The sequence below is a fragment of the Leucoraja erinacea genome, chromosome 4 (assembly GCF_028641065.1).
Source record: "Leucoraja erinacea ecotype New England chromosome 4, Leri_hhj_1, whole genome shotgun sequence".
NCBI lineage: Eukaryota > Metazoa > Chordata > Chondrichthyes > Rajiformes > Rajidae > Leucoraja > Leucoraja erinaceus.
In genome coordinates this window covers 28,282,096-28,308,291 of record NC_073380.1, presented here as the reverse complement: position 1 = coordinate 28,308,291, position 26,196 = coordinate 28,282,096, and the positions used below count along the sequence as shown (strand labels likewise).

Below are 26,196 nucleotides of genomic sequence, written 5' to 3'. Positions count from 1 at the left end.
ACAATATGCACTTTAACCACACATGTGATTTTTTTCTATTACAGAGGCAAATAAATAAATGATGGGAACTCATTTCACAGAGTTAAATATTACAACTGCGATAAAATCAGTTTGTTCAGCTTCATATAATTGCCTATCAGAACATTTTTATCAGTGACTGCAGGACAGTTTTTGCAGCTTGGTCTAAAGACAAAGGCTTTGGAGGAAATTTCTCCTCATCTATTTCTAAACAATCCTAATAGTTAGACACCTAGGAGAGAGTCAAGAAAGGTTGTGATGAGAAACAGCTAAGTATTGTCAAAGTACATGTAGAAACAAATTATGTGCTTTCAGATTATGTTGATGACAGGAAGCATTCAGATGACAAATAGCAGGGGAATAAGAATCAGCCTTTGCGAAATACCAATGACAAGGATGGAGGAACATTGAGGAACCTGGCTGTGACTGGACAAGGTACAACAGAACCAACACATAAGGTCCCACTCAGATGGAAGATGGCGAGATTAGAGTAAGTTGGCATGGAAGACAGTGTCAAGGAGTGAAGACAAGCCTGGATGGATGAGAGAAATAGTTTCCACACATTGAATGTTATTGTTAGGATTTTTCATTGCAGGTTTACTACCGTTAGGTCCCTCAACACCTCCAAGCTGATCAAAAAGGCACAGCAGCGCCTTTACTTCCTGAGGAGGCTCAAGAAAGTCCACCTGTCCCCCCAGATCCTGACCAACTTTTACCGCTGTACCATAGAGAGTATCCTGACCACCTGCTTCACGGTATGGTACAGCAGCTGCACTGCTGCGGACAGGAAGGCACTACAATGGGTGGTGAAAACCGCGCAGCACATCATCGGTGCCCCGCTCCCTGCCATGGATGCCCTCCACCGAAAACGGTGTCTGAGACGGGCTGGGAAGACCATCAAAGACCCCTCACACCCCAACCATGGACTGTTTGCCCTCCTCCCATCAGGGAGGCGGTACAGGAGCCTCAGGTCACGTACTAGTAGGATGAGGAAAAGCTTCTACAACAACACAATCACACTGCTGAACTCGGAGTCTCGACGATAGATTTCTCTGGTCCCTCCGTCCCCTTTGTTTAATCATTCTGTATTTCCTGATTATTCTGTATCTTCCCTCTTTCTATTTTTTTTGTTTTTCTTTATGTACAACTACTACGGACTGACGCAAAACTGCATTTCGTTGTACTCATACTTGTATTTGTGCGATGACATTAAAGTTGAATTGAATTGAATTGAATTGAAGTTAGTACCACTAATTCACTAAACTCTGGAGATGAGAAGATTTTGCACTGGAGACCCACTCGGGTGTGGGTGAATGGGATAGCTGGAGATCAAAATGATGGTTAAAAAAACAACACCGATATAGATCAAATGGGGAAAAACACGCAGTTTGCCTCCCTCAACTTGTTCATAAACTAATGATAAGTTTTCTTTTGCACCTTTCTAATACCTGCTTGAGAAGGAATGACAGTTATGATTCTCAGATCAATGACTAGAAGGCATTTCCTTCCAGTTGACACAGACACCAAATATATAAATCTACTTTTACTACAAATAACTTTTCTCTGTGTCAGACTGGAAGGGAAGGCAATCTTTTAGTTTGTGAAATGGAACATTAATATAATATAATATATATCAACAATTTCACAAAGCTCTGCAAGTAATAACCGCTGTTATCCAGAACATCTTACACTGTTTTTGTTGAAGTTACAATACTTTTTTAAAGCTGCATACCTAAATATTTAAGCTTATTTTCATTTTCTCTTCACCTTGGCTGCAATGTAAGCTGGCACCATTGCCACATTTGATTATTCAGAGTTGCCTGGCTGCTATCTCTGACAGCTCGTCGATGGGGGTTTAAATAAAAATCTACTTTGAGTGACAAAGTGAACCTGTGTGCAATTCACCAGTTCAAGGATATTCAGTTTCATGATCAAAATTTATACATTTTCTCCATAACATAAATAAAAGTAGTTTTTATCACATTTCATAGAAACATAGAAAATAAGTGCAGGAGTAGGCCATTCGGTCCTTCAGGCCAACACCGCCATTCATGGCTGATCATCCACAATCAGTACCCCAGTTCCTGCCTTCTCCCCATTTCCCTTGATTCTGCTAGCCCTAAGAGCTCTATCTAACTCTCCTTTGAATGAATCCAGTGAATCGGCTTCCACTACCTTTTGAGGCAGAGAATTCCACAAATTCACAACTCTCTGGGTGAAAAAGTTTTTCCTCATCTCAGTTCCAAATGGCTTACCCCTTATTCAAAATATTTGATTGTGTAACTGGAATTTCATTCATTTGTATTATGTTTTGTTTGGCTACATTAATCAGCTATAAATGTACCAAGGGAAGAAAGAATATTTCAAGCTCAATGAAACTAAGATACACAAAACCTCTTTGATTACGATGCCAGCCTAAAATTGTGTACTTTTCACAATTAATTTTACCTTAATAAAATAGATCCTACCAGGAACACAGGTCAGATTACTAAAGGGACGGGTTACACCTTAACTGAAGGGGGACTAATGTTCTGGCAACAGGGCTACACGTGTTAATATTGGCTAAATTAAAGACACCATAAAATGGAGGATCCCTACATTTGTCACAATTGCTTAACCCTTGTCAGCTGAACTTTACAGGCTTTGATTGAGGCCAGCCAGTCTGGCGCAAGACTGATGAAGGGTCTCGACCCGATTGCTTCAGACTGATCAGTCTGAAGAATGGTTTCAGCCCGAAACGTTGCCTATTTCCTTCGCTCCATGGAGGCTGCTGCACCCGCTGAGTTTCTCCAGCACTTTTGTCTACCTTCGATTTTCCAGCATCCGCAGTTCCTTCTTAAACGCAGTCAGGGGATATGGGTAGAAGGCAGGATCGCGGTACTGATTGTGGATGATCAGCCATGATCACAATGAATGGCGGAGCGGGCCTGAAGGCCGAATGGCGTACTCCTGCACCTATTGTCTACTCAAGTTAGACAAAAATGCTGGAGCAACTCAGTGGGTGAGGCAGCATCTATAGAGCGAAGGAATAGGCGACGTTTGGGTCGAGACCCTTCTTCAGATTGAAGGATTGAAGAAGGGTCTCAACCCGAAACGTTGCCTATTCCTTCGCTCCATAGAAGCTGCCTCACCCGCTGAGTTTCTTCAGCATTTTTGTATACCTTCGATTTTTCCAGCATCTGCAGTTCTTTCTTAAACAACATCTCAAGTTACATATCTCAGCTCATGCTTTGAAGGAGATGCGCAGAAAAATGTACATCTCCATCTAGAGATTTTCAAACGTTCATGTCTAATCTTATATACTGAAAGTATGCATCTTCACAGGATGGCAATAAGCTCAAAAGTCATTCTGTGTGCTTTCATCTAGATTTCAGAAGGATTATAATTGACGAGACTGAACATGTTCATAAGCAACAAAAGTGGATGGAAAAATGCAGTTGGTCAACTTAATTGCAATGTAGAACATTATATTTAAGAGAATGAAATTAGAGGAAGGGCAGCAAATTGCTTTAAAAAATCTGGACGGAAGAAAATAAAATTGTTACAGAAAGTTTCAGAGTGAATGAGGTAGTATCTAATGGATGATGGCGAAAACACAAATAGGGAGAGAGAATTTTGAGTTGTTTTCAAATTCATAATAATGTTAAAATATTCAACAAGTCAATGATGGCATCTGACATTAAACAGCAAGTGGTATTTGGGAATGAGGCTTACAAGACCTGAAAATCACCACTCCATGTCAATGACCATTTTACTGCAAAGAGGTGCCGAATATCAAAGTTATAATGTGAAGTTGAAAAGGTTTAATGTTTTAATGTGATGTTTGGAGCTCGACACTGCAAGAATTAATTTGTGGCAATAACAAGAGAGAGCAAATTCAACAGGATGTGGAAATGATTGATGAAATGAACTATGAATACTGATCGCTGAGAAATTCAGTCGTACATCATGAAAACAGGCCCACCATGTTAATGCCGATCAGTGGGTACCATTAATATTAATCCCATCTTTCAGCACTTGGCCTGTAATATTTCAAAGCCACGGTGATTCAAGTGTTCATCTGCCTCTACCATTCTCTCTGGCAGTGCATTCCAGGTACTCACCACTACCTGGGTAAAAAAAAGTAAATTTCCTCAAACTCCCTTTAAATTCCTCACATAATTCCATATCCTCTAGTTTTATCTACCTCTGATATGAGAAAACTTTTCCTGCTATCTACCCCATCTATACCAGTCATCATTTGATATAGCTCAATCTCTGAACCTCCTCTGCTCCAGATAAAACAAACCCAGCCTCTCTAGTCTCTCGTCATAACTAAAATGCTCGTTCCCAGGCAACATTAGCACTATCATGTTGTTTCTGTGTTGTGATGCATTTTATCATCTGATCAACATTTTATAAAATTGGTGCATAATTTCCCTGCTCTTATATTAATTGCCCTAACAAATGAATGCCGGTCTCCCAATGTCTTTATAACCTGCTTATCGATCTGAATTGTCACCTTCAAGGTTCTTTGCACTTACAAGATTCCTCTGTTACTTAATAATCCTGAGGTTCTTATGTATATCCTAATTCATTGGTACTCCCAAAGTGCCTCACCTCTCATTTCTCAACCCATTTCACCAACACATCAACACCACCATGTGGAGCAAGATGACTCTCCACAATGTCAAAAACCCCACCAATCTTCCCATCATCTGCCAACTCGCTCATTAGGTCTCCTGCATCCACATCCAAATTATTCATGTATCATTCATTCATCAAATAGCAAGGATTCTAGGACCAATCTCTGTGGAGCAACACCAGGCCCAGGCATTCAACCACAAAAATATTACCACTCGACCTCTGACTCCTATTGCCAAGTCAAATTTAAGTTATTTTCAGTGAAATAAAGGACACAAAGGTATATTGATAATGCATTTAAGATGATGAACAAATCAGACACAGTGGTTAGAAAATAAACCACTTCAAATGACTGAACTTAGAACATAGAGAAATTTGGATCAGAGCAGAATAAATGCATTTTATCCATAGGAAATTGAATCAGTCATTGAACTGAAGACTTTTGTTAACATTTAAGAATAAGATGAGAGGGGATGAATACAAAATGATTGTAACTAATAGTGGACATATACCAATATGAACTGATCATGTTTGCATGAAATAATCCCACAATTTTCATTTGATAGCAAATATCAATTGTACAATTGGTGGCGCAGCGGTAGAGTTGCTGCCTTACAGCGCATGCAGTGCTGGAGACCCAGGTTTGTCTTGACTACAGGTGCTGTCTATACTGAGTTTGTACGTTCTCTCCGTAACCTGCATGGGTTTTCTCCGAGATCTTCGGTTTCCTCCGACACTCCAAAGACGTACAGGTACATCGGTAAATTGGCTTGGTAAATGTAAAAATTGTCCCTAATGTGTGTAAGATAGTGTTAATATGCAGGGATCGCTGGTCGGCGCAGCCCCGGTGAGCCAAAAGGCCTGTTTCCACATTGTATCGTTAAATTAAACTAAGCGAAAGATTATACACAAATCAATAGTCACTTTCAAACTGCTTGTATTTACTTCCAAAATAACAGCAAAATTTTAAATTTCCTAAAACAATATCTTCATTAATTTGAAAAAGTTTAATTCAATTGCTAAAATGAAATGCCCTCCTCACGGAAACAGCACTGGTACAAACTCATCAGAAGGGCAATCCATTGTTTTTAAGAAGGAACTGCAGATGCTGGAAAATCGAAGGTAGACAAAAGTGCTGGAGAAACTCAGCAGGTGCAGCAGCAACTATGGAGCAAAGGAAATAGGCAACGTTTTGGGCCAAAACGCTTCAATCCAGTTCATTCCACTCCCAGCTCTTTTCCACATCAGTGATATTTGCTCTACCTCAAATGTATATCTAAATCTCTTTTCAAAGCAACTAACCCCTCCCTCCCCCATCTACAATGCATTCCAAAGCCGAACAATTATATCTCTTAAAAAATCCTCTGAACTTTGCTCAATTGTTGTGGCTGTGCTTGTTGGGGAGTGGCTATGATACTATGTTTGTTGTAAAAATATATACTTCCATTGCAGCTCTAGATAATTAACTATTCAACATTTTTGGCTCTCCTCCATTTAATTCTCTAACTTCCATATCCACAACTTGGTGTTAGGTATAATATTTTCTTTCTTTTTTTTAAATTTTTAATTAAAATATATTTATTAGAAGCAAATGTACAAAAATAGAACCAACGGCATATAAAATAATACAGTTATTGTACAGCTTCACTTTTAACTCTTAGCTATAGTTGGAAAAAAAGAAAGGAGAAAAAGCAAGAGAAAAAGTGAGATGTGCAAAGATAGAACCCCTGGACTGCCAAAGTAGTGTAGCCAAAGAGTGAATAAATGAAAGAAAGAAGAGAGGAATAGAAAAAATAAGAAAAATAAAAGGACAAAAAGAGAAAGAAAGAAAAAAGTGGTGATATACCTGCCTCACATCCCACCCCACCCACCTCACTCAACCCGTAATTAGATTTAAATCCAAAGTTGTGTTGCACCATACTATCCTTGTAATAAATCAATAAATGGTGTCCATGTCTTCGAAAAATTATCTGGTTTTTCTGCCAAGACAAGTCTAATATTTTGAAGATGTAGCGTCTCGGACATGTTTATAATCCACATCTTAAGAGTAGGGACTGATGTATGTTTCCAAAATTTGAGTATTAGTTTTTTCGCTGTTATCAGGCCATAATTAAGGAAACGTCTTTGAAATAATGATAGCTCAGAGCAGGCTTCTGACGTACCTAGAATTATCAATTCCGTATCAGGATCCAATTTTGTTTTTAGTGTTTTCGAAATTTTTTCAAAAATCCCTCTGGAAACATTATGTAACTTTATACAAGAGACAAAGGAATGGGTTATAGTCTTCCTGAAAAAGCCATTTATCGCAAATAGATACATTTGGAAAGATCTTATTCAGTTTAGACTTTGAATAATATAGTCTGTGCAGTATTTTAAATTAAATTAAGGAATGCCTAACATTAATCAAACATTGTGTATATATAGAAGGTTTTCCTCCCATCTGTCTTTAAGAATTTTTAGGCCGAGTTCACCTTCCCAAGCTCTTAGGTAGAACATTTTCAGGTGAGGTTTTGCCTCTGAAATCTACTTCAGTCTACACACATTCAGTTCTGAAGATCGAGATAACACACAAAATGATGTAGCATCTCAGCGGGTCAAGCAGCATCTGTGGACAACTAGTGAAGGCAAGGTCCCTTCAGATTGTTTGAAGTATGAGGGGAGAAAGTTGGGAGAGGGGTGGGGGCGGGACAAAGCCTGGCATGTGATGCGTGGATGTAAGTGAAAGGGGTTTTGATTGGCAGATGATTGGTCAAAAGCTGGAGGTGAAAAGCCAAAAGGAAGCTCCTGGCCCATCAGGCCAGAACCGAGGCGACTTCATGGCTAATTCCAGCCATTAGATCCAGCTTAGGGGAGATTCATACTGATCCTCTTAGAATTAATGAAGCATTTGCTAAATTCTACGCTGAACTATTTGCTTCCGATTGTCCTCCCACTGCAGGTGACATGCTCAGTAGTATGACGTTTCCCCAAATTGACGATGAAGCCACGAGACATGGGTGGTCCCATAACTGTTGCTGAGGTCCAAGCAGCCATCACAGCGTTGCAAAGCGGAAAGTCGCCCGGCCCTGACGGCTTCACTGTAGAATATTACAAAGCTTTCTCTGCTCTCCTCGCACCAGTCCTGAGAGATATGTACAATGAGGCGTTTCTACATCGTCGCCTACCGCCCACCTTGTCGTGGGCTACTATCTCCCTAATTCTTAAAAAGGAGAAAGATCCCCTGCTTTGTGGTAGCTATAGACCAATCTCACTCCTGAACGTGGACCTCAAAATCCTCTCTAAAGTCCTTGCGCTCCGTCTTCAACGAGTGATGCCCTCTATTATCTCGTTAGATCAAACAGGGTTCATGTCAGGCCGACAGTCCTCCCACAATACTAGGCGTCTCCTTAACATCATCCATTCACCGAGTAGTGAGACCCCGGAGATAGTGGTCTCTCTCGACGCTGGAAAAGCTTTCGACAGGGTCGAGTGGAGGTACCTATATGAGGCGATGGACAAGTTTGGCCTCGGTAATAGTTTCATTCTTTGGGTCAGTCTGTTATACTAGTCCCCGGTGGCCTCAGTACAAACAAACCACACACTGTCGCCCCACTTCCCCCTTCAGAGAGGTACCAGGCAGGGTTGCCCGTTATCACCACTTCTGTTTGCTGCCACGATAGAACCCTTGGCGGTCTGGTTACGCTCAGAGAAGGGCTTTAAAGGTATTACACGGTTCGACACAACTCATAAAGTCTCATTGTATGTGGATGACCTGCTCCTGTACATCTCGAATCCAGTCAGCTCTCTCCCTGTGATTACGAATATTTTGGAACGGTTCGGTGCGTATTCTGGTTATAAACTTAACTACCAAAAAAGTGAGCTATTACCGATTAACTCATTGGCTAAGCAGCTCCCTCGCTCTTTAACCTTAATCAAATGGGCAGAGGACGGGTTTCACTACCTCGGCGTTTTTATCACAACACCCTTATCTGATATGTTCCGCACAAACTTTCTGCCTTTGGTTGAGAAAGCTGAAAGGGATTTTGACCGCTGGTCAGTTTTACCGCTGTCCCTCGCGGGCCGGATAAATCTGGTCAAGATGGTCGTCCTACCCAAATTCCTGTATCTTTTTCAGCACGTCCCTATACTTACCACTAAATCTTTTTTTGATAAATTAGAAATGACAATATCTAAATTTTTATGGGGTAGCAAACCGGCTAGACTACGAAAGGCGATACTACAGTCTCCTAAGAGTGACGGCGGCCTGGCACTTCCTGACATCAGGCGATACTATTGGGCAGCTAATTTGCAAAAACTCCTGTATTGGATGAATGACGATTGCGACCACCTACCGACCTGGGTACACATGGAAAAGGCGAGTTCACATCTCCCGTTGCGGTCTGTCCTATGCTCCCAACTCCCCCTTCCTATAACATCTGTGGGTGCAGGCCCAATTACGTCCCTTTCACTCAAGATATGGAGCCAACTCAGGAAAAACTTTGGTTTACAAGGCCCTTCCATCTTGACCCCACTGCTTAAAAATCACATATTTCAACCTTCAAGTTCAGACCCCGCATTCAAAACTTGGCATGGTAACGGTATCAGTAGTATCAAAAACCTATACAAGGATGGCATTTTTTCGTCCTTTGCGGAGCTCTCGTCCAACTACAGCCTCCCAAACTCCCACCTTTTTCGTTTTTTCCAGATTAGGGATTTTGTGAAGAAGACATTCCCCCATTTCCCAAATCGCCCCCCTGAAACCCTGACCGATACCATCCTAGCGCTAGACCCCAACCGGAAGAAATGCATCTCTGTTTTGTATAACTTGTGAGGGTCGGTTATATTGAAACCTCATACCTCATTAAAAGCTGCGTGGGAGGGCGAGCTGAATACGAAACTAACAGACCAGCAATGGGACTCTGCCTTGGATTTGATCCATTCTTCCTCCATATGTGCCCGTCATGGCCTAATCCAATGCAAAGTCCTTCACAAAGTCCACTACACAAATGCAAGATTATCTAGAATTTATCCCGCTGTTAGGGACACCTGCAACAGATGTAATCAATCCCCTGCCAACCATAGCCATATGTTCTGGTCTTGCCCTAAGCTAGCAACCTTTTGGAGGAGTGCTTTCGACTTGATAAGCAGAGCCTACGGCCGGACTATTCCTCCAAACCCACTGTCAGCCATTTTTGGTATTCCTCCCAACACCAACCTCTCTGTTGCGTTGAAGCGGGTCCTGGCTTTTACAACCTTGTTAGCCCGGAGACTGATCTTGCTTAATTGGAGACTCACCTGTCCCCCGACACACACCCACTGGATCAAGGAGGTGCTCTACAATTTAAAGCTTGAAAAACTTAGGTTCTCTCTCAAAGGCTCTACCAAGACATTCCTAGACACATGGAACCCTTTCCTGGAACTTGTTAACTCTCTTAACTTGTCCCCGGATTCGGAAGAGGACTGAGTGCTTTCCATCACTGTCCTGCTCTACTGCAGCTGCCCCCACCCCCCCCCCCCACCCCCCCCCCCCCCCCCCCCCCCCCCCCCCCCCCCCCCCCACACTTATTTATTTAATCACCTACTTATTTACTGTTATTAGTGATTTTTTTTGGATTCTTTTTCCCCCAGTACATTTTGTTTTGTTTATCTCTACGTATTTGTGTGGATGTGTACGTATGTGAGGGTTGTTTGTCCCCGTTTGGTTCCGACCTGATTCGGGTGGGTTGAAGGTGGGAAAGGGTTAGGGCTTTGAGGGCCGCTTACATACCGTTGCACAATTATGCCTTGAGTGTCACTGTCTGTTATCATTGTATGTATGCAAATTGATGTGAAATTCAAATAAAAAGATTTCTAAAAAAAAAGAAAAGCCAAAAGGTAGTGAGATAAGGAGATGAGAGGCGTAACATTTGAAACCAGAGGAAGGAATATAGGTGGAAGGGGCTGGGGAGGTAGGAGAAAGGGAAAAATGGGTGTGCCTTCTGATGGGCCACAGGGAAGCGGCTATTTACCCCAAATGTCTAGAATTCAATGTTCATACTGTTGGGTTATAAGCTATCCAAGTGGGATATGAGGTGTGATTCCTCTAGTTGGCCTCTGGCCTCAGGTTGGCAATGGAGTCGTCTTGGTAATACTCACCCTGATAATACTCGCCTGTGAAATCCGCACAACCTGTGGAGCCGATTGTGCCTAATTTAGCCTGCACAGGCTATTGATATAGGAACGTTTTTCCTGGGGGGCTTGGTAAGATTGCATAAAATATTTTAACGGGATAGAACGGAGTATAAAGCAGAAAACTGGGATGCATCCAGCAGAGGATACAATGGTTTGCAAAGAGACAAATATAGTTTGCAAACATATGTATATCCAACTTTTAATGCCAATGTATTGCTTAAAATGTTTTGTTTCAAAATGGTCACTGGGTATAGATTATCCAACTCTAATTACCCCTGAACTGAGATTGTCTCCCACTAAATTAGCCAGATTGAGTAAGGAAGTCCAATTTTCTCCCTCAAGGATCTCATCAGATGGGGTTTTTTTTTTTCATAAATGAGTGGCTTACTTATCATTTTAAATTCCAGCTTTAAGTACTTAGATTTAAATTCCCTAGGTGCTATGGTGAGATTCAAACTTGTGCCTCAGGAAATTGAATATTTCTTTCTCCAAGGCACTGTTAACAGCCAAAATCTGTTATAAAGAAGAAATGTTTTTCTGCTCGCAAATGGTCATCCTTTATAATAATTTATGCATACGTAGCAGTGGTAAATGTTTTTATATGCTGGACCACGAAAACTTCAATCTTTATCCTGAAGAAATGCACCCATGCATAACATGATTAAATACCAAGATGTTCACCAAATGCTGGAACATATGCATTTTCAAAAGCCATGGGGAAAGATCCATATAAAATGAAAGAAAGCTTTGACATCTGACATCCTAGCATCAGTAGGTCAGCTTCAGGCAGAATATTTAACCACAAATTGTAGAACCATCTGCTATTGTAGTGTGAAAGCAAGTTTAATGCACACAGAAAAAATCAGCCAACTGGCAAACTACCAAATCAGACTGGTACAAATTACAGCAAGCTAATCTATTTTTGAATCAATTATGCAGCACTTTCAATGTTCAACATTTATCCAATGTTGTTTCTTCAACAGCTTTACACACCTGTAGTTGCCTAAAAAATCGCCAAAGTGGGACAGGCCCATTAGACTGCTTAGGAAGATGAGAGCCCACGGTATCAGATATTAGCATGGGTAGCAAGTTGGCTGGATGGCAGAAAACAAAGATTGGCAATAAAGGGAGCTTTTCATGGTTGGCTGCCAGTGACTGGTACAGTTCCGCAATGGTCGGTGCTGGGGTCACGACTCTTCACATTGTATATTAATGAATTGGACGAGGGGATTCACAGCTTTGTGGCAAAGTTTGCGGATCATACGAAAATAAGTGGAGGGGCAGGGACTCTGCAGAAGGACCTGGACAGGTTGGGAGAGTGGGCAGCGGTGGCAGATGGAATATAGTGCAGCAAAGTGGGGAGTCATGCATTTTGGTAGTAGGAATAAAGGCGTAGACTATTTTCTAATGGGGGTGAGAATCCAGAAATCGGAGATTGAAAGGGACATGGGAGTACTGGTGCAGGTTTCCAAAAAAGTTAATCTGCAAGTCGAATTGGTAGTAAAGAAAGCAAACTCAATGCTAGCATATATTTCGACAGGGCTTGTATACAAAAACAGCGATGTATATTGAGGCTTTATAATACGCCGTTAAGGCCGCATTTGGAATATTGTGAGCAATTTTGGGCACCATATATCCTGAGGAGGTTCAAAAGAATGATACCAGAAATGAGGTTAACCTATTATGAGCATTTGTTGGCACTGGGCCTGTACTCGCTTGAGTTTAGAAGAATGAGGGGGGACCTAATTGAAACATACAGTACAGTGAAAGGCTTGGAGAGAGTGGATGTGGAGAGAATGTTTCCATTGGTGGGAGAATCTAGGACTGGAGGTCAGAGCCTTAGAATTAAAGGACGTTCTTTTAGGAAGACATTTCTTTAGACAGAGGGTGGTGAATCTGTGGAATTATTTGCCACAGAAGGCTGTGGAGGCCGTCAGGGGATACTTTTTAAGGCAGAGATAGTTTGGTTCTTGAATAGTACAGGTGTTAGACGTTATGGGGAGAAGGCAGGAGAATGGGGTTAGGTGGGAGAAATAGATCAGCCATGATTGAATGGCAGAGTAGACTTGATGGGCCGAAGTAAGTAAGTAAGTAAGTAAGTTTATTGGCCAAGTGTTCACATACAAGGAATTTGCCTTGCTGCTCTGGCCACAAGTAACAACAGTGACGGTTATGAATCTCAGAAAACACTAAACATTAATAATAAGACATTATTCATAAAACACCATTGATCAAGCATGTGAACCAACAAAATACCAGATCAAAGGGAGGCTACAGGTTTTTGGCTGTTGAGTAGAGCAACTACTCGTGGATAAAAACTGTTTTAATGTCTGGCTGTGGCAGCTTTGACAATCCGGAGTCGCCTTCCAGAGGGAAGTGATTCAAAGAGTTTGTGGCCAGGGTGAGAGGGGTCAGAGATGATCTTGCCCGCTCGCTTCCTGGCCCTTGCAGTGTACAGTTCATCAATGAAGCGAAGGTTGCAGCCAATAATCTTCTCTGCTTATCGGACGATTCGCTGCAGCCTCCAGGTATCATGCTTGGTGGCTGAGCCAAACCAGACCATGACGGAGAAGGCGAGAACAGACTCTACGATAGCCGTGTAGAATTGGACCATCATTGCCTGTGGCAGATTGTGCTTCCTCAGCTGCCGCATGAAGTGCATCCTCTGTTGTGCCTTTTTGACTGTGCTGTCGATGGTAGCCCCCCACTTAAGGTCCTTGGAGATGATGGATCCCAGGAACTTAAAAGACTCCACAGATGTGACTGTGGTGTTGTTGATGGTGAGTGGGGTGAGGGAAGGGGGAGCTCTCCTAAAGTCTACAATCAATTCCACTGTCTTAAGAGTATTGAGCTCTAGGTTGTTGCTACGACACCAGGACGCCAGCTGTGACACTTCCTGTCTGTAGGCAGATTCCTCCCCATCCTGGATCAGTCCAATCGGGGTTGTGTCATCCACAAACTTGAGAAGCTTGATAGAGGTGTCTGTGGAGGTGCAGCCGTTGGTGTAGAGAGAGTGGAGGAGAGGAGAGAGTACGCAGCCTTGCGGTGCTCCTATGCTGAGCGTTTGCGGGTCCGAGATGTGCTTTCTCAGCCTCACATGCTGCTTCCTGTCTGTCAGGAAGTTGGTGATCCACTGACAGAGGGGTTCAGGGCACAGTCAACTCGGAAAGTTTGGAGTGTAGTAGCTCTGGCACAATGGTGTTGAATGCAGAGCTAAAATCAACAAACAGGATCCTTGCATAGGTCCCATAGGTCTAGGTGCTGTAGGATGTTGAAGTGCAGGCCCAGGTTGACTGCATCATCCACAGATCTATTGGCCCGATATGCAAGCTGCAGAGGGTCCAGCAGGGAGTTTGTGATATTTTTCAGCTTGGCCAGCACAAGCCTTTCGAGTGTCTTCGTGACTACAGAGGTCAGTGCGACAGGCCTGTAGTCGTTAAGATAAGTAATCCTTTCCGTTTTGGGTACAGGGACAATAGCGGAGACTTTGAAGCAGGCAAAGACAGTACATGTTTGCAGGGACTGGTTAAAAAAGTCCGTATAGACCAGTGCCAGCTGTTTGGCACAGAGCTTCAGAGTAGAGGGGGAAACATTGTCAGGTCCTGGAGATTTCCGGCTCTTTTGTCCTCTCAAAAGCCTCTCCACCTCCTCTATTTTTATTGTTGATATTGGATAAGTTATGTTGTGCAGCACAGATTGGGTGATTGGGTGTGAAGTGGTGATTGGAGGGGGATTGGTGTAGAAAGGCCCAGGCTTTGTAGACTGAGGTCAGGCTTTGAGTGGGTATGAAGTGTTGGTTGGGGTGGGAAATGGTCCAGTCTTTTCATACTTGCCTTAAGTAGGTGTGAAGTGGTGAATGGGAAGGAGAGGGTGCAGGGTCCATTCTTTGCAGACTGGGGTCTGGTTGTGTTGGTTGGGGAGTGGGTACCAGGGTTACGTTTCTGATTTTCAAACCTGCAGTAAAACTCATTCAGGTCGTTGGTCAGCTGATGATTGTCCAAGGAGCGGGGGGCTTTCCTCCTGTAGCTGGTAATTTCTTGCAAGCCCTTCCAAACTGAAGAAGAGCCACTAGCTGAGAACTTGCTCCTCAACTTCTCAGAGTACCTTTCTTTGGCAGCTCTGATTCCTCTTCTCAGCTTGTACTTGGCCTGCCTGTAAAAGTCTGCATCCCCAATCCTGTAGGCATCCTCTTTAGACTGTTGGAGCTGTCTGCGTTCTGCAGTGAACCAGGGCTTGTTGTTGGTGAACCATGTCCGGCTCTTAGTTGGTGTAGATGGTTTATGCATGCAATCTATAATGTAGCTACCTCAATACCACTAACCACGCCTTAGTTATCCCAGTATAATTGTGATATCTTCCCCTTGCTCCTCCCCTGGTTCCAGTACGCCTGAAGACTAGATGCAGTCAGTACTGGGTCGTGCCTTACATGTGCCTTTATTAAATACTCAGTAAAGTTACAAGTGTGCCAGACTTGACTTCTTTACATGGTGTCGGCAAGTTAAACGCGCGCCTCCTGTTTATCGGGTTTTATTTGCTCCTAGTTTTACTAGTGTTTCAATCCCCTCCACGCCATGGCATTTTCGTGCCGCAATCCCTCGCCCCTTGTCTTTGATGCTGACATTGCGGAGCAATGGGCTACTTTTGTGCTGGACTACAACCACTTCATCAATATCGTGCACCGAAATGACCCTGATTCGGTCAAAGCCTCAATCCTGCTGAACCTTGCCGGTCCCGATGTTATGAGGCGAGCTCAGACTTTCACCTACAATCCAGCGGTCCTGGATGACAACGACCAGATCACCGAGCCTGCGGAATCTGCCAAAGACCCGGTATGTCTCGCACGAAAGTTTGCGGAAATTTGTGACTTGCCCTCCAACCGTATATTGGAGCGGGCCAGATTCTTTATCAGAAAACAGCAGCCTGATCAGCCTGTTGAATGTTTCACCGCTGACCTGCGCTACCTTGCTCAGCGGTGCCGTTTCGAGAACATGTGTGATCAGCTCACTAGAAATATTTTAGTCACCGGTATGCTGGATCAAAAGTTACGATCCGAGCTGCTGCGAAGACCAGATCTCACCCTGACTGAAGCTATGCACGTATGCAGACTGGCTGAGGTGGTTGCCCCGCTACACGGGCAGAGGGGATCTGACAGTCGGTCTATCAATCTGACTGGTGTTACCATGCCCCGTCGCAAGCAAGACAACGTTCGCCCTGCGCCGCGGCTGACATATGCCGCTCGGGTCCCGCTTGCTAAGAAGTGCCCCAACTGTAATTACATCCACTCTATGCAGTCGCAGTGCCCAGCATTTGGTAAGGCTTGTAATTTCTGTAAGAAGATGAACCACTTCTCAGCTGCCTGCCGCTCCCTGGGGAACTTTCCACCAGCTTCCAGACAAGTTTTAAACAACCTACAATAAGTTGATAACGATTTCGGTTCTCAGTCTTCCATTGACACTGCCCACGACTCCGAGCCCAGTACTTCCATGGGAGATGCCAGTGTTTATTCTCTCCTTCATAGTCAAACTCGCCTTTCCGACCCATCTGTGCTAATCACTGTCAACAATAAATCTTTCTCTGCTAAGCTAGACATGGGGGCGAAGGTGAATGTTATGTCAACATCCCTGTTCAGCAAGATTAGCAATAATGAGCTGCTAACTGCTGATCGCTCCACATTGCGTGCTTATGGGAGAGAGGTTCTGAAACCTGTGGGGAGGGCCACTTTCAACTGTGCGCTGAAGAAATCTTCGCGAGCCCTGTCATTTTTTATTCTTGACTGTGATTGTGTGACTCTGTTGAGCAATCAGGCGTGTCAGGACCTCGGACTGGTGTCCTTTGACCGCTCTGTCCACGAAGTGCGGGTGATGTTGAATCCACTTTCTGAATACCCTGACCTATTCGATGATGAATTGGGCAAGCTGCCCCTTGTATACAAGATCGCAATTGACCTGTCGGTTGTGCCAGTGGTCTGTGCTCCACACAAGGTAGCGTTTGCCATGAAGGACAAGGTCGAAACCATTCTGAAGAACATGGTTGCCATGGGAGTGCTGGAAGCGGTTAGCGAACCCACCGAGTGGGTCTCCACCATGAAGAAGGGCAAGAGCGAGATACGGGTGTGCATCAACCCCAAAGACTTAAATCTAGCAATAAGATGTCCTCATTATCCCATGAGGACCGTAGAAGACGTTGCTGCCCAGGTCGGCCAGGCCACGGTGTTCTCAGTCCTTGACGCCAGGAGCTCATTCTGGCAAATACCTCTTGACAAACACTCCTCAGACTTAACCACGTTTGGCACCCCCTTCGGAAGATTCAAATTTATGCAGATGCCGTTCGGCATCAACTCCGCTAGTGAGGTGTTTCAACGCTTCATGGAGCAACCGTTTGCCGGACTGCCGTGTGCCATTATCGTGGATGACATCCTCATATACGGGAAAGATGCTGCTGAGCATGACCACAACCTCCGACGAATTCTAGACCGCGCTCGCCAGATCAACTTAAAACTCAACCTGGCAAAGTGCAAGTTCCGTGTAGCTGAAGTACCCTATGTTGGCCACATCTTCACAGCCCACGGGCTGAAACCCGACCCGCAGAAGACCAACGTTATCTCCGAGCTGCCTGCCCCGATCGAGGTAACCAGCCTGCAGCGATTCCTGGGCATGGTCAACTACCTGGGAAAGTTCATCCCCAACCTCAGCGAGTTGAGTGCACCCCCGAGGCAACTGACGAAAAAAGACATTGCCTGGTCCTGGTTTCCTCAACACCAGCAGGCTTTTGACCTTCTCAAATCAAAGCTGATTAGCACACCGACCCTCAAGTTTTTCGATCTGCACCGTCCGATCGTCGTTACATGTGATGCGTCCCGTTTCGGACTCGGTGCTGCCTGCCTGCAGCTCCACGATGACGGCTCGCTACAGCCCATTTCTTATGCCTCGCGTACCATGACAGACACTGAGCAGCGCTATGCACAAATCAAGAAGAAGCTTCTTGCGGTTGTATTCACCTGCTCCAAATTCAAAGACTTTCTTTTTGGTAGCAGATTCACCGTCGAGACCGATCATCAACCCTTGGTGACCATCCTCAATAAGCCCATTCACATCGCACCAGCCAGACTCCAGCGCATGATGCTACAGCTCCAACAATTCGACTTTCTGATTGTGTACAAGGAGGGCACAGAGATGCATGTGGCCGACGCGCTATCCCGGGCCCCCCGCTCCTCCTGTGACAGGCACCCCTACGAGCAGGAGGATCTGCAGGTACTCAATGTCAACTTTGTTCCCTCTAAGCAGCTGCAGTGCCTGGTTGAGCATACCGCCAACGACCCCGACCTGCAACAGCTCGCAGCTGTCATCCTCCGGGGGTGGCCCAGCAGACGCACCTCGCTGCCTGCGGGTGCCCACCCTTTCTTTCTTGTCCGCGACGAGCTGGTGCTCCGGGACGGAATCATCATCAAGGGTCACAAGGTGGTCGTCCCTGCCTCCCTGTACGACTTGTACTATAAAGCTGCCCACATGGGGCATCCCGGAGCCGATGCCACCGTCTCACATGCTCAAAAACAGTACTATTGGCCCGGCATGGCCAAATACATTAAAGCCCGAGTAGCCTCCTATCCTGACTGCAACACCCTGGCCCCACATCAGCAGCGCCAGCCCCTTCTGCAGCAGCCTGCGCCTGCCATGCCCTGGACCTCGCTGGCTGCTGACATATTCGAATGGCGAGGCAAGCACTACCTGGTGTTGGTTGATTCATACTCCAATTGGTGCGAGGTGGACCTTCTCCCTGCTATCACTTCTGAGATGGTTATCAGTAAGCTGCACAGACACTTTGCTACCTTCGGGTCCCCGGTCCGCTTACAGACCGACAACGGCCGTCAGTTCACCAGCGCGGAATTTCTGGCTTTCGCTGTCAAGTGGAACTTCCAACACTATACAAGCAGCCCTGAGTACCCGCAGAGCAACGGACTGGCCGAGCGGGCTGTCCGCAGTGCCAAGAATTTACTCGAGCAGTCTCGTCTCTCCAATTGTGATTTTTACCTGGGTCTACTCAACCTCCGCAACATCTCTCGAGACCCTACCATGCGATCCTCTGCCCAGCGCCTGATGCCGCGCGTGCTTCGCCCACCGATGCCGATCGCACAACAATCCCTGATACCCAAGGTCCTCGAGCCTGCCGCTGTTCAGCAACGGATCGATCACAAACATGAGGTACAGCGCCGTTCTCACGACAGGTCCTGCCGCCCGCTCTCACCACTACTGCCTGGCCAGGTTGTCCGCACGCAGACAGCCACCGGATACTCCCGATTCGCAACCGTTGTTGGTGTGGACGACTCCCCGAGATCTTACCCGGTGGACTTTGATGGAGCTGTCTACCGCCGGAGCCGCCAGCACCTGTTGGCCGTTAACGAGCCACAGCCTCCTCCTGCGGCTCCATACGCTCCTCTGTTGCGCTTCCAGCCTGCTGTTACTAATTACCCTGCTGCTCCCTGCATGCCCCAGTCCATTTGCTTTCCGCGTTCTCCTCCTTCTGTGCTTCCTGGTTTCGGGCGGATGATTTCCTCCCCTGATCGTTCTCCTCCTCCTGGATCCCCCGTGCTGGTTGGGTCCCCTCCCGCATTCCCGGTTGGGTCTCCGCCTGCTTTCTCCTTCCCGCCTGCTACCGCTCCGCCTCCTCTTCTATCTGGTGGGGAGGGTGATGGTGCTATACGCACACGCTCGGGTCGGGTTGTCAAGCCTCCTGTCCGCTACGGTGATTTCGCCTAAATTTGCATGTGTTGTATAATCACACTGCCACTGTTCTAACTTCATTTTTAGATTTCTAAGGGAAAGGATGTAGATGGTTTATGCATGCAACCTATAATGTAGCTACCTCAATAGCACTAACCACGCCTTAGTTATCCCAGTATAATTGTGATATCTTCCCCTTGCTCCTCCCCTGGTTCCAGTACGCCTGAAGACTAGATGCAGTCAGTACTGGGACGTGCCTTACATGTGCCTTTATTAAATACAGGTGCACAACCTTTTATCCGGTGTTCCGGAAACCGAAAAACTCCGAAAACCGGCCATTTTTTCCAGGATGTCGCCTGCACACCAAAGCTCGCGTTTGGCGCCAAACTTGACCCGAAACGACCCACAGTCAACTCAGGTCTGTAGTACTGTAGCGGCTGCCTCCTCCCTGGAGACCGGGGAGACACTTAAACATCTGTAAATCATTGCTTAAATGTTAGTCAGTTAGTTTGGAGGACTTTTATGTGAAGGGGGGGTGAAGGGGTAAACTTTAATTCTTAGTCCCCTACCTGGTCGGAGAGGCGGGGAGCGGTCAATGCCTTACCGGGTCGCCGTGCAGTAAGCTCCGCAGCGCTGTGGCCGCCAACTCCCAGCTGGGGCTGCGGGCGGCGCCGGTTGTAGCTCCGACCCCGGCAACTCTACCCCTGGCTGCGAGGCGCTCCAAATCCAGCGCCGCCCGCGACCGGACGCCCGCAGCCCCAGCTCCGCAAATGTTGGGAGTCGGCGGCGTCGCAGCGCTGGGATACCAGCGGGAAGCGGGCAATGCCTTATCAGGTCGCTGTGCGGTAAGCTCCAGGGCGCTGAGGCCGCCTTCTCCCAACGTTCGCGGAGCTCGGGCTGCGGGCGACCGGCCGCGGGCGGCGCTGGATTTGGAGCGCCTTGCAGCCAGGGGTAGAGTTGCCGGGGTCGGAGCTCCAACCGGCGCCGCCCGCGGCCGGACGGAGCCCCCAGCTCCGCGATGTTGGGAGTCGCCGACCAGGTAGGGGACTAAGAATTAAAGTTTACCCCTTCACCCACCCACCACCACCACCACCACCACATAAAATCCCTCCAAACTAACTGACTAACATTTATGCAATGATTTACAATGATTCCCCGGTCTCCGGGGAGAAGGCAGTCGCTCCAGACTTTTCAAGCCGCCCGCGCTACCTACCTAATCTACGCTAAAAATCTTCCATTCGGAAATCCGAAAATATCCGAAATCCGACAAGTGTCTGGTCCCAAGGCTTTCGGATAAAAGGTTGTGCACCTGTACTCAGTAAAAGTTACAAGTGTGCCAGACTTGACTTCTTTACAGTTGGAATGCAACTTTCCTCGCAAAAGCTAACATATGATGATACAGTGTCCTTATACTCATCAAGGCTTGTAGTTGCTTCCCTTAACACATTCCAATCTGTGCAGTCAAAGCAGGATTGTAGGTTCTCAATGCCCTCACTTGTCCACCTTTTCATTGTTCTGACCACAGGCTTAGCAGCATTTAGTTTCTGCCTGTAGGTCAGAATAAGGTGAACTATGCAATGATTAGATAGACCCAGACCCACCCGAGGAACAGAGCGATATGCGTTCTTGATTGCCGTATGACTGTGATCAAGTGTTCTCTCCCCTCTGGTGGGGCAGGTAACATGAAGTCTTTATTTTGGAAGGTCACGGCTGAGATTAGCTTTGTTAAAGTCCCCCATAACAATGACCATGGAGTCTGGGAAGTCACTCTCTACCCTCATTACCTGGTCAGCGAGTTGCATTTGTGCCTCACATACGCAGGCTTGGAGGGGAATGTAAACTCCAGCGAGAATAAAGGAATTAAATTTCCTCGGAGAGTAGAAGGGTTTGCAGTTTATAAAGAGGGATTCTAGGTTGGGAGAGCAGAAATTTGACAGAACCGTGATGTCGCTGCACCAGTCCTGGTTGTTATAGAAGCATATTCCACCGCCTCTTGATATATCCACTGCCTCCACTTCGCGATCCGCTCTGTGAAGTTGGAAGCCAGCCAGTTGCAGCGCGCTGTCCGGGGTCGACTCACTAAGCCAGGTCTCGGTGAAACACAGGGCAGCAGCTCGAGAGGTGTCCTTGTTTGTCCGATGCAGGAGTTGCAGTTCGTCCACTTTGTTCTTGAGAGAATTTACGTTTGCCAGGAATATGCTCGGGAATGGTGTGCGTGATCCTCATTGCCGGAGTAGAGCGAGTGCTCCAGAGCGCTTCCCACAGGTCCTCCTCCGTCTCAAGACCTTGAACGCAGCCATAGCCCCGCCAACGAGTATGTCCAAATAATCCAGGGAGTGAGAGAAATCCGGAACGATGTTTGGAGGTACCCTATGTCCAATGTTTCTGAGTACCACTCTCGTGAAAGTAATCTTTGTGGGGTTGTCACAGACAACACAAACAAACAAACACATACAAAACAGCAAGGAGCAGTACACCATGGTCGCCATCGTCGGTGCCAGCAGCAGCAAGCAGCAGTAGCTACACTGGAAACAGCTACAGCTAAACGAATGGCCTAATTCTACTCCTATTCTTTATGAACTTTCTTGAACTAACCTGATATTTTCATATTTCCCTTAATGTCCAAAGATCTATTCATCTGTCTTCAAAGTACTCAGCAAATGAACCTCGACAATGCTTAGTTAGATTTCCTGCCCTCTAAGTTAGTTGAGCACTATTAACCTACACTGTTTCAACATCCACTCCATTTACATAAATGTTCACCTTCCACTAATGTTTGTTTAGTAATTCGCCTTAACACAAGGAAACTTGTCTGTCGCAATCTATTATAACATTTGAATGCATGTCTAAACCGCTCTGTAGGCCTTTGCACTTTCTAATTAGTGAGCATATCTAATGTATGATAATTTGATCTATATTGCAAATAATCAACCTGACCTTTATTCGTTCATGAACAATGTCCTGTAGTCTAACATTTAGTTGCTAAAAGCTATCTTGGTAAAGGATTAGGGTGCTGATCATCTGGAGAACAAAATGCTAAACTGAACCTTATGCAGAATGAAAATGTCACCATTAAAATTATGTCACCAGAAATAAACAAAATCAAATGTTATCAATAGAATAGTATTTTTCTGACAATTACGGTATTGTACATCAAATATTGATTTTATCGCCCACACAAATATCGCTCAACCTGATGAGTTCCTCCAGCAGATTGTTTGTTGCAGCCTTTTAAAGAAAGCTAGGTAAAATGGGGAAACAAGGGAGGAGTATAGATATTGGTATTGACCTGCAAAATAAATGGGCTGTTTCTGCAACATAAATATTAATGCTAAATTATTTATTAAATAATAATTCTTGTGCAGGCAGAAAAGCGGCCTCCCTCAAGGAAGTGTACTGGCATCCACCCTGCTCAATATCTATGTTAACGACCAGCCTATCCATCCCAACACCAGGAGTTTCATTTATGCAGATGACCTATGTATTACAACCCAAAGTGCTGACTTCCTCGAGGCAGAAGCTACTCTATGTGAGGCTTTAGTCAACCTGTCCTCATACTACAAAGAGAATCACCTGAGGGCCAATCCATCTAAAACCCCAGTCTGCGCCTTCCACTTGATGAACAAGTATGCAAATCGAAGGTTGAAGATCACATTGAATGGAGTCAGATTGGAGCACTGTGACAATCCATTCTATCTCGGTGTGGATCTTGATCGATCTCCGACCTACACAGCACATATCATCAAGCTGAAAGGAAAAGTCTGTACCAGAAATGCTCTTCTTAGTAAGCCGAGTACCTCAAAATGGGGAGCAAATTCTACAACCATCCAATCAATAGCTCTGGCTCTCTGCTTCTTCGCTGCCGAGTATGCCTACGCAGTATGGGAGTGCTCAGCTCATGCAAGGAAGATTGATCCTGTGCTAAACACAAGCTGGCAACTGCATCAGCGGATGCATGAAACCTTCAAGACTGACAACATCTACCCAGTCTCTGGCATTGCACTCCTGGAATGAGAAGAGCTATAGCTGGTCAAAAAGAACGCCTTAAACAATCAGAGGATGAAAGACACCCCCTACATGACCACCTTTTGCTACCGCTAGCATTTGAAATCACGCAGTAGTTTCCTCTCTTCTGTCCATCCCCAGGACTGCAATGCGTTGTCCAGAAGGTTCAAATTCTGGGAAGGGAGACTAGAGAAATCTCCGGAAGACATTCACATGGCAATCGATCCCTCCGAGAAACTACCACCAGGTTCCGATCAACCGTGGATAACCTGGATCAGTCTCAACAGACTGCGGACAGGTAAGGGAAGGAGCAAACCGAACATGCTGAAGGGGGAATATACTGAAGATGTGGCAGACTGCGAGTGTGGGTGGGACCTCCAGACTATGGGACATCTCCTGAGCTGTGACATGCTGCATGACACATTCACTGTAAAGGACCTTGCAGAGGCCAACAACGTGGCACTAAAATTTGCTCGCTTTTGACAAACAGTTGTGTGATGACACGATATAATAATTATTTATTATTATGCCGCACATAAGCCACTTGGAAGTATTTTTCTCACTCTTTAGATGTTGCTTAATCTGCCTTATAGACGCAGCGTTTTCTGTTTGTATTTTGGTTCCCAGTGTTCGGAGTACCGTACTATTATTTTACAAAACCATTTGCTTCCCTTAAGTACATTTAACAAATACCGGGTCTTAAAATATGAAGCTTATTTTTAAAGGAACTGCATATGCTGAAATCTGAGCAAAACACAAAATGCTGCATTTTTCAGCCGGTCAGGCAGCACCTGATAAAGAGTCCAGACCCGAAGCGTGACCTATCCATTCCATCCACAAATGCTGCTTGACCCGCTGAGTTAGTCCAGCACTCTTGCTTTCTGTTGTTTTAGATTTACAATTTATATTTAATAATTCAGTGATATTTTGGCATATAATAAGCATAAGCATACATAAGGAAATAATTATGATGTATTCAATGCGAAATAGTTGTGAGGTACGAAGCAAATCAAATGCTCACACAGTCAAATGAACAATCACAGATAGAAATCAGAACAAAACTACTTACTCCAGCAATTCATAATTGGATTTCTTTTCCAAGGCATTTCCCCGCATTTCTCTATAGAATCTCCTATTTTAAAACAAAAAAAAATGCAATGAAGTCGTCATTGTCAAATAGTTGCCCGACTTGATCCTACTCCAAAATTCCTCATGCAACTACACAAAAAACCCCACAAAAGACAAACTGTGAAAGCTCGATAGTTCACTTGATGAGATACGTTATAAATCATTCTTCCATTTTTTTAAAATACAAGCCAACTAATAACAAGCCAATGTGTGGTTTATGCATTATGCTTATTTCTAAAATTACCAAGGAGTAATGCAGCCAGAGACATTCTACTTACTGTTACCAGATTTGAATAGTACAAAAAGCCGGAGATAAAAGTCATCGGGTGACACAAAATAAGCACTTTGCGGGGACTGTTGGGGGTTGGGAAAGAGAAGGTATCCCATAAGGCATGCATGTTCTTACAAAAGATGGCTATTTAATTATGTTTGTGTTAACATTTCCATAATATTAAATTTACTGGAATTTAGAAGGATGAGAGGGTATCTTATATGGAAACATATAAAATTCTTAAAGGATTGGACAGGCTACATGCAGGAAAAATGTTCACAATGGTGGGGTAGAACCAGGGGTTGCAGTTCAAGAATAAGGGGTATGTTTAAGAAAGAACTGCAGATGCTGGTAAAATCGAAGGTAGACAAAAATGCTGGAGAAACTCAGCGGGTGAGGCAGTATCTATTGAGAGAAGGTATAGGTAACATTTCGGGTCGAGACCCTTCTTCAGACTGAATAAGGGGTAGGTCATTTAGGACCATGAGGAAAAACTTCTTCACCCAGAGAGTTGTGGATCTGTGGAATTCTGTGCCACAGAAGGCAGCGGAGGCTAATACTCTGGATGTTTTCAAGAGAGTTAGATTTAGCTCTTAAGGCTAAAGAAATCAAGGGATATGTGGAAAAAGCAGGAACTGATTTAAGATGATCAGCCCTGATCATATTGAATGACGGTGCCTACTCCAGCACATATTTTTCTATGTTTTCTAACATTCAAATAATATTAAGTGACATGTCGAAATCTTTAAAGTCAAAAGCAACTTAAAGTTTACCTGCATGGGCAAGGTTGTCCAAAATGGGCTTACCGGATCTCAAGGCATCCTAGTTTCAGTGCAATATCTTGGTCCACTTGATCAGCTATGTCCATCATATAATCATTCTTGACCTAACATTAAAATAACACAAGCTAAACTAAAATTGAGAGAATGATTGATTATATTTTTCCATCAGTTTTTCTTTAGATCATTTGATTATGTACTGATACAATCTATTTTAAATATCCAGCTGAGCTGAAGCTCTTAGGGCTAACAGAATCAAGGGATATGGGGAGAAAGCAGGAATGGTGTACGGATTTTGGATGATCGGCCATGATCATATTGAATGACGGTGCTGGCTCGCAGGGCCGAATGGCCTACTCCTGTACCTATTTTCTATGTTTTCTATGTAAAGTCTATTTAATCAGAGGTGAAATATCAATACGTTCGTATTCAAATGATTCAAAATTATTCCTGAAAATCCCTCCAAAGCTGCAGTTGCTGGAAGTCTGAAATAAAAACATAAAAT

The 26,196-nt window shown here is 44.9% G+C and overlaps 1 protein-coding gene across 1 annotated transcript in view; it reads right to left on the bottom strand.

Annotated features, from left to right (window-relative positions):
- LOC129696222 (focal adhesion kinase 1-like) overlaps positions 1–26,196 on the bottom strand; it is a 425,097-nt gene that overhangs the window by 189,220 nt on the left and 209,681 nt on the right. The window contains 2 exon segments of the mRNA XM_055633900.1: positions 24,583–24,645; positions 25,719–25,798. Of these exon segments, the coding sequence (XP_055489875.1) occupies positions 24,583–24,645; positions 25,719–25,798 (143 nt within the window).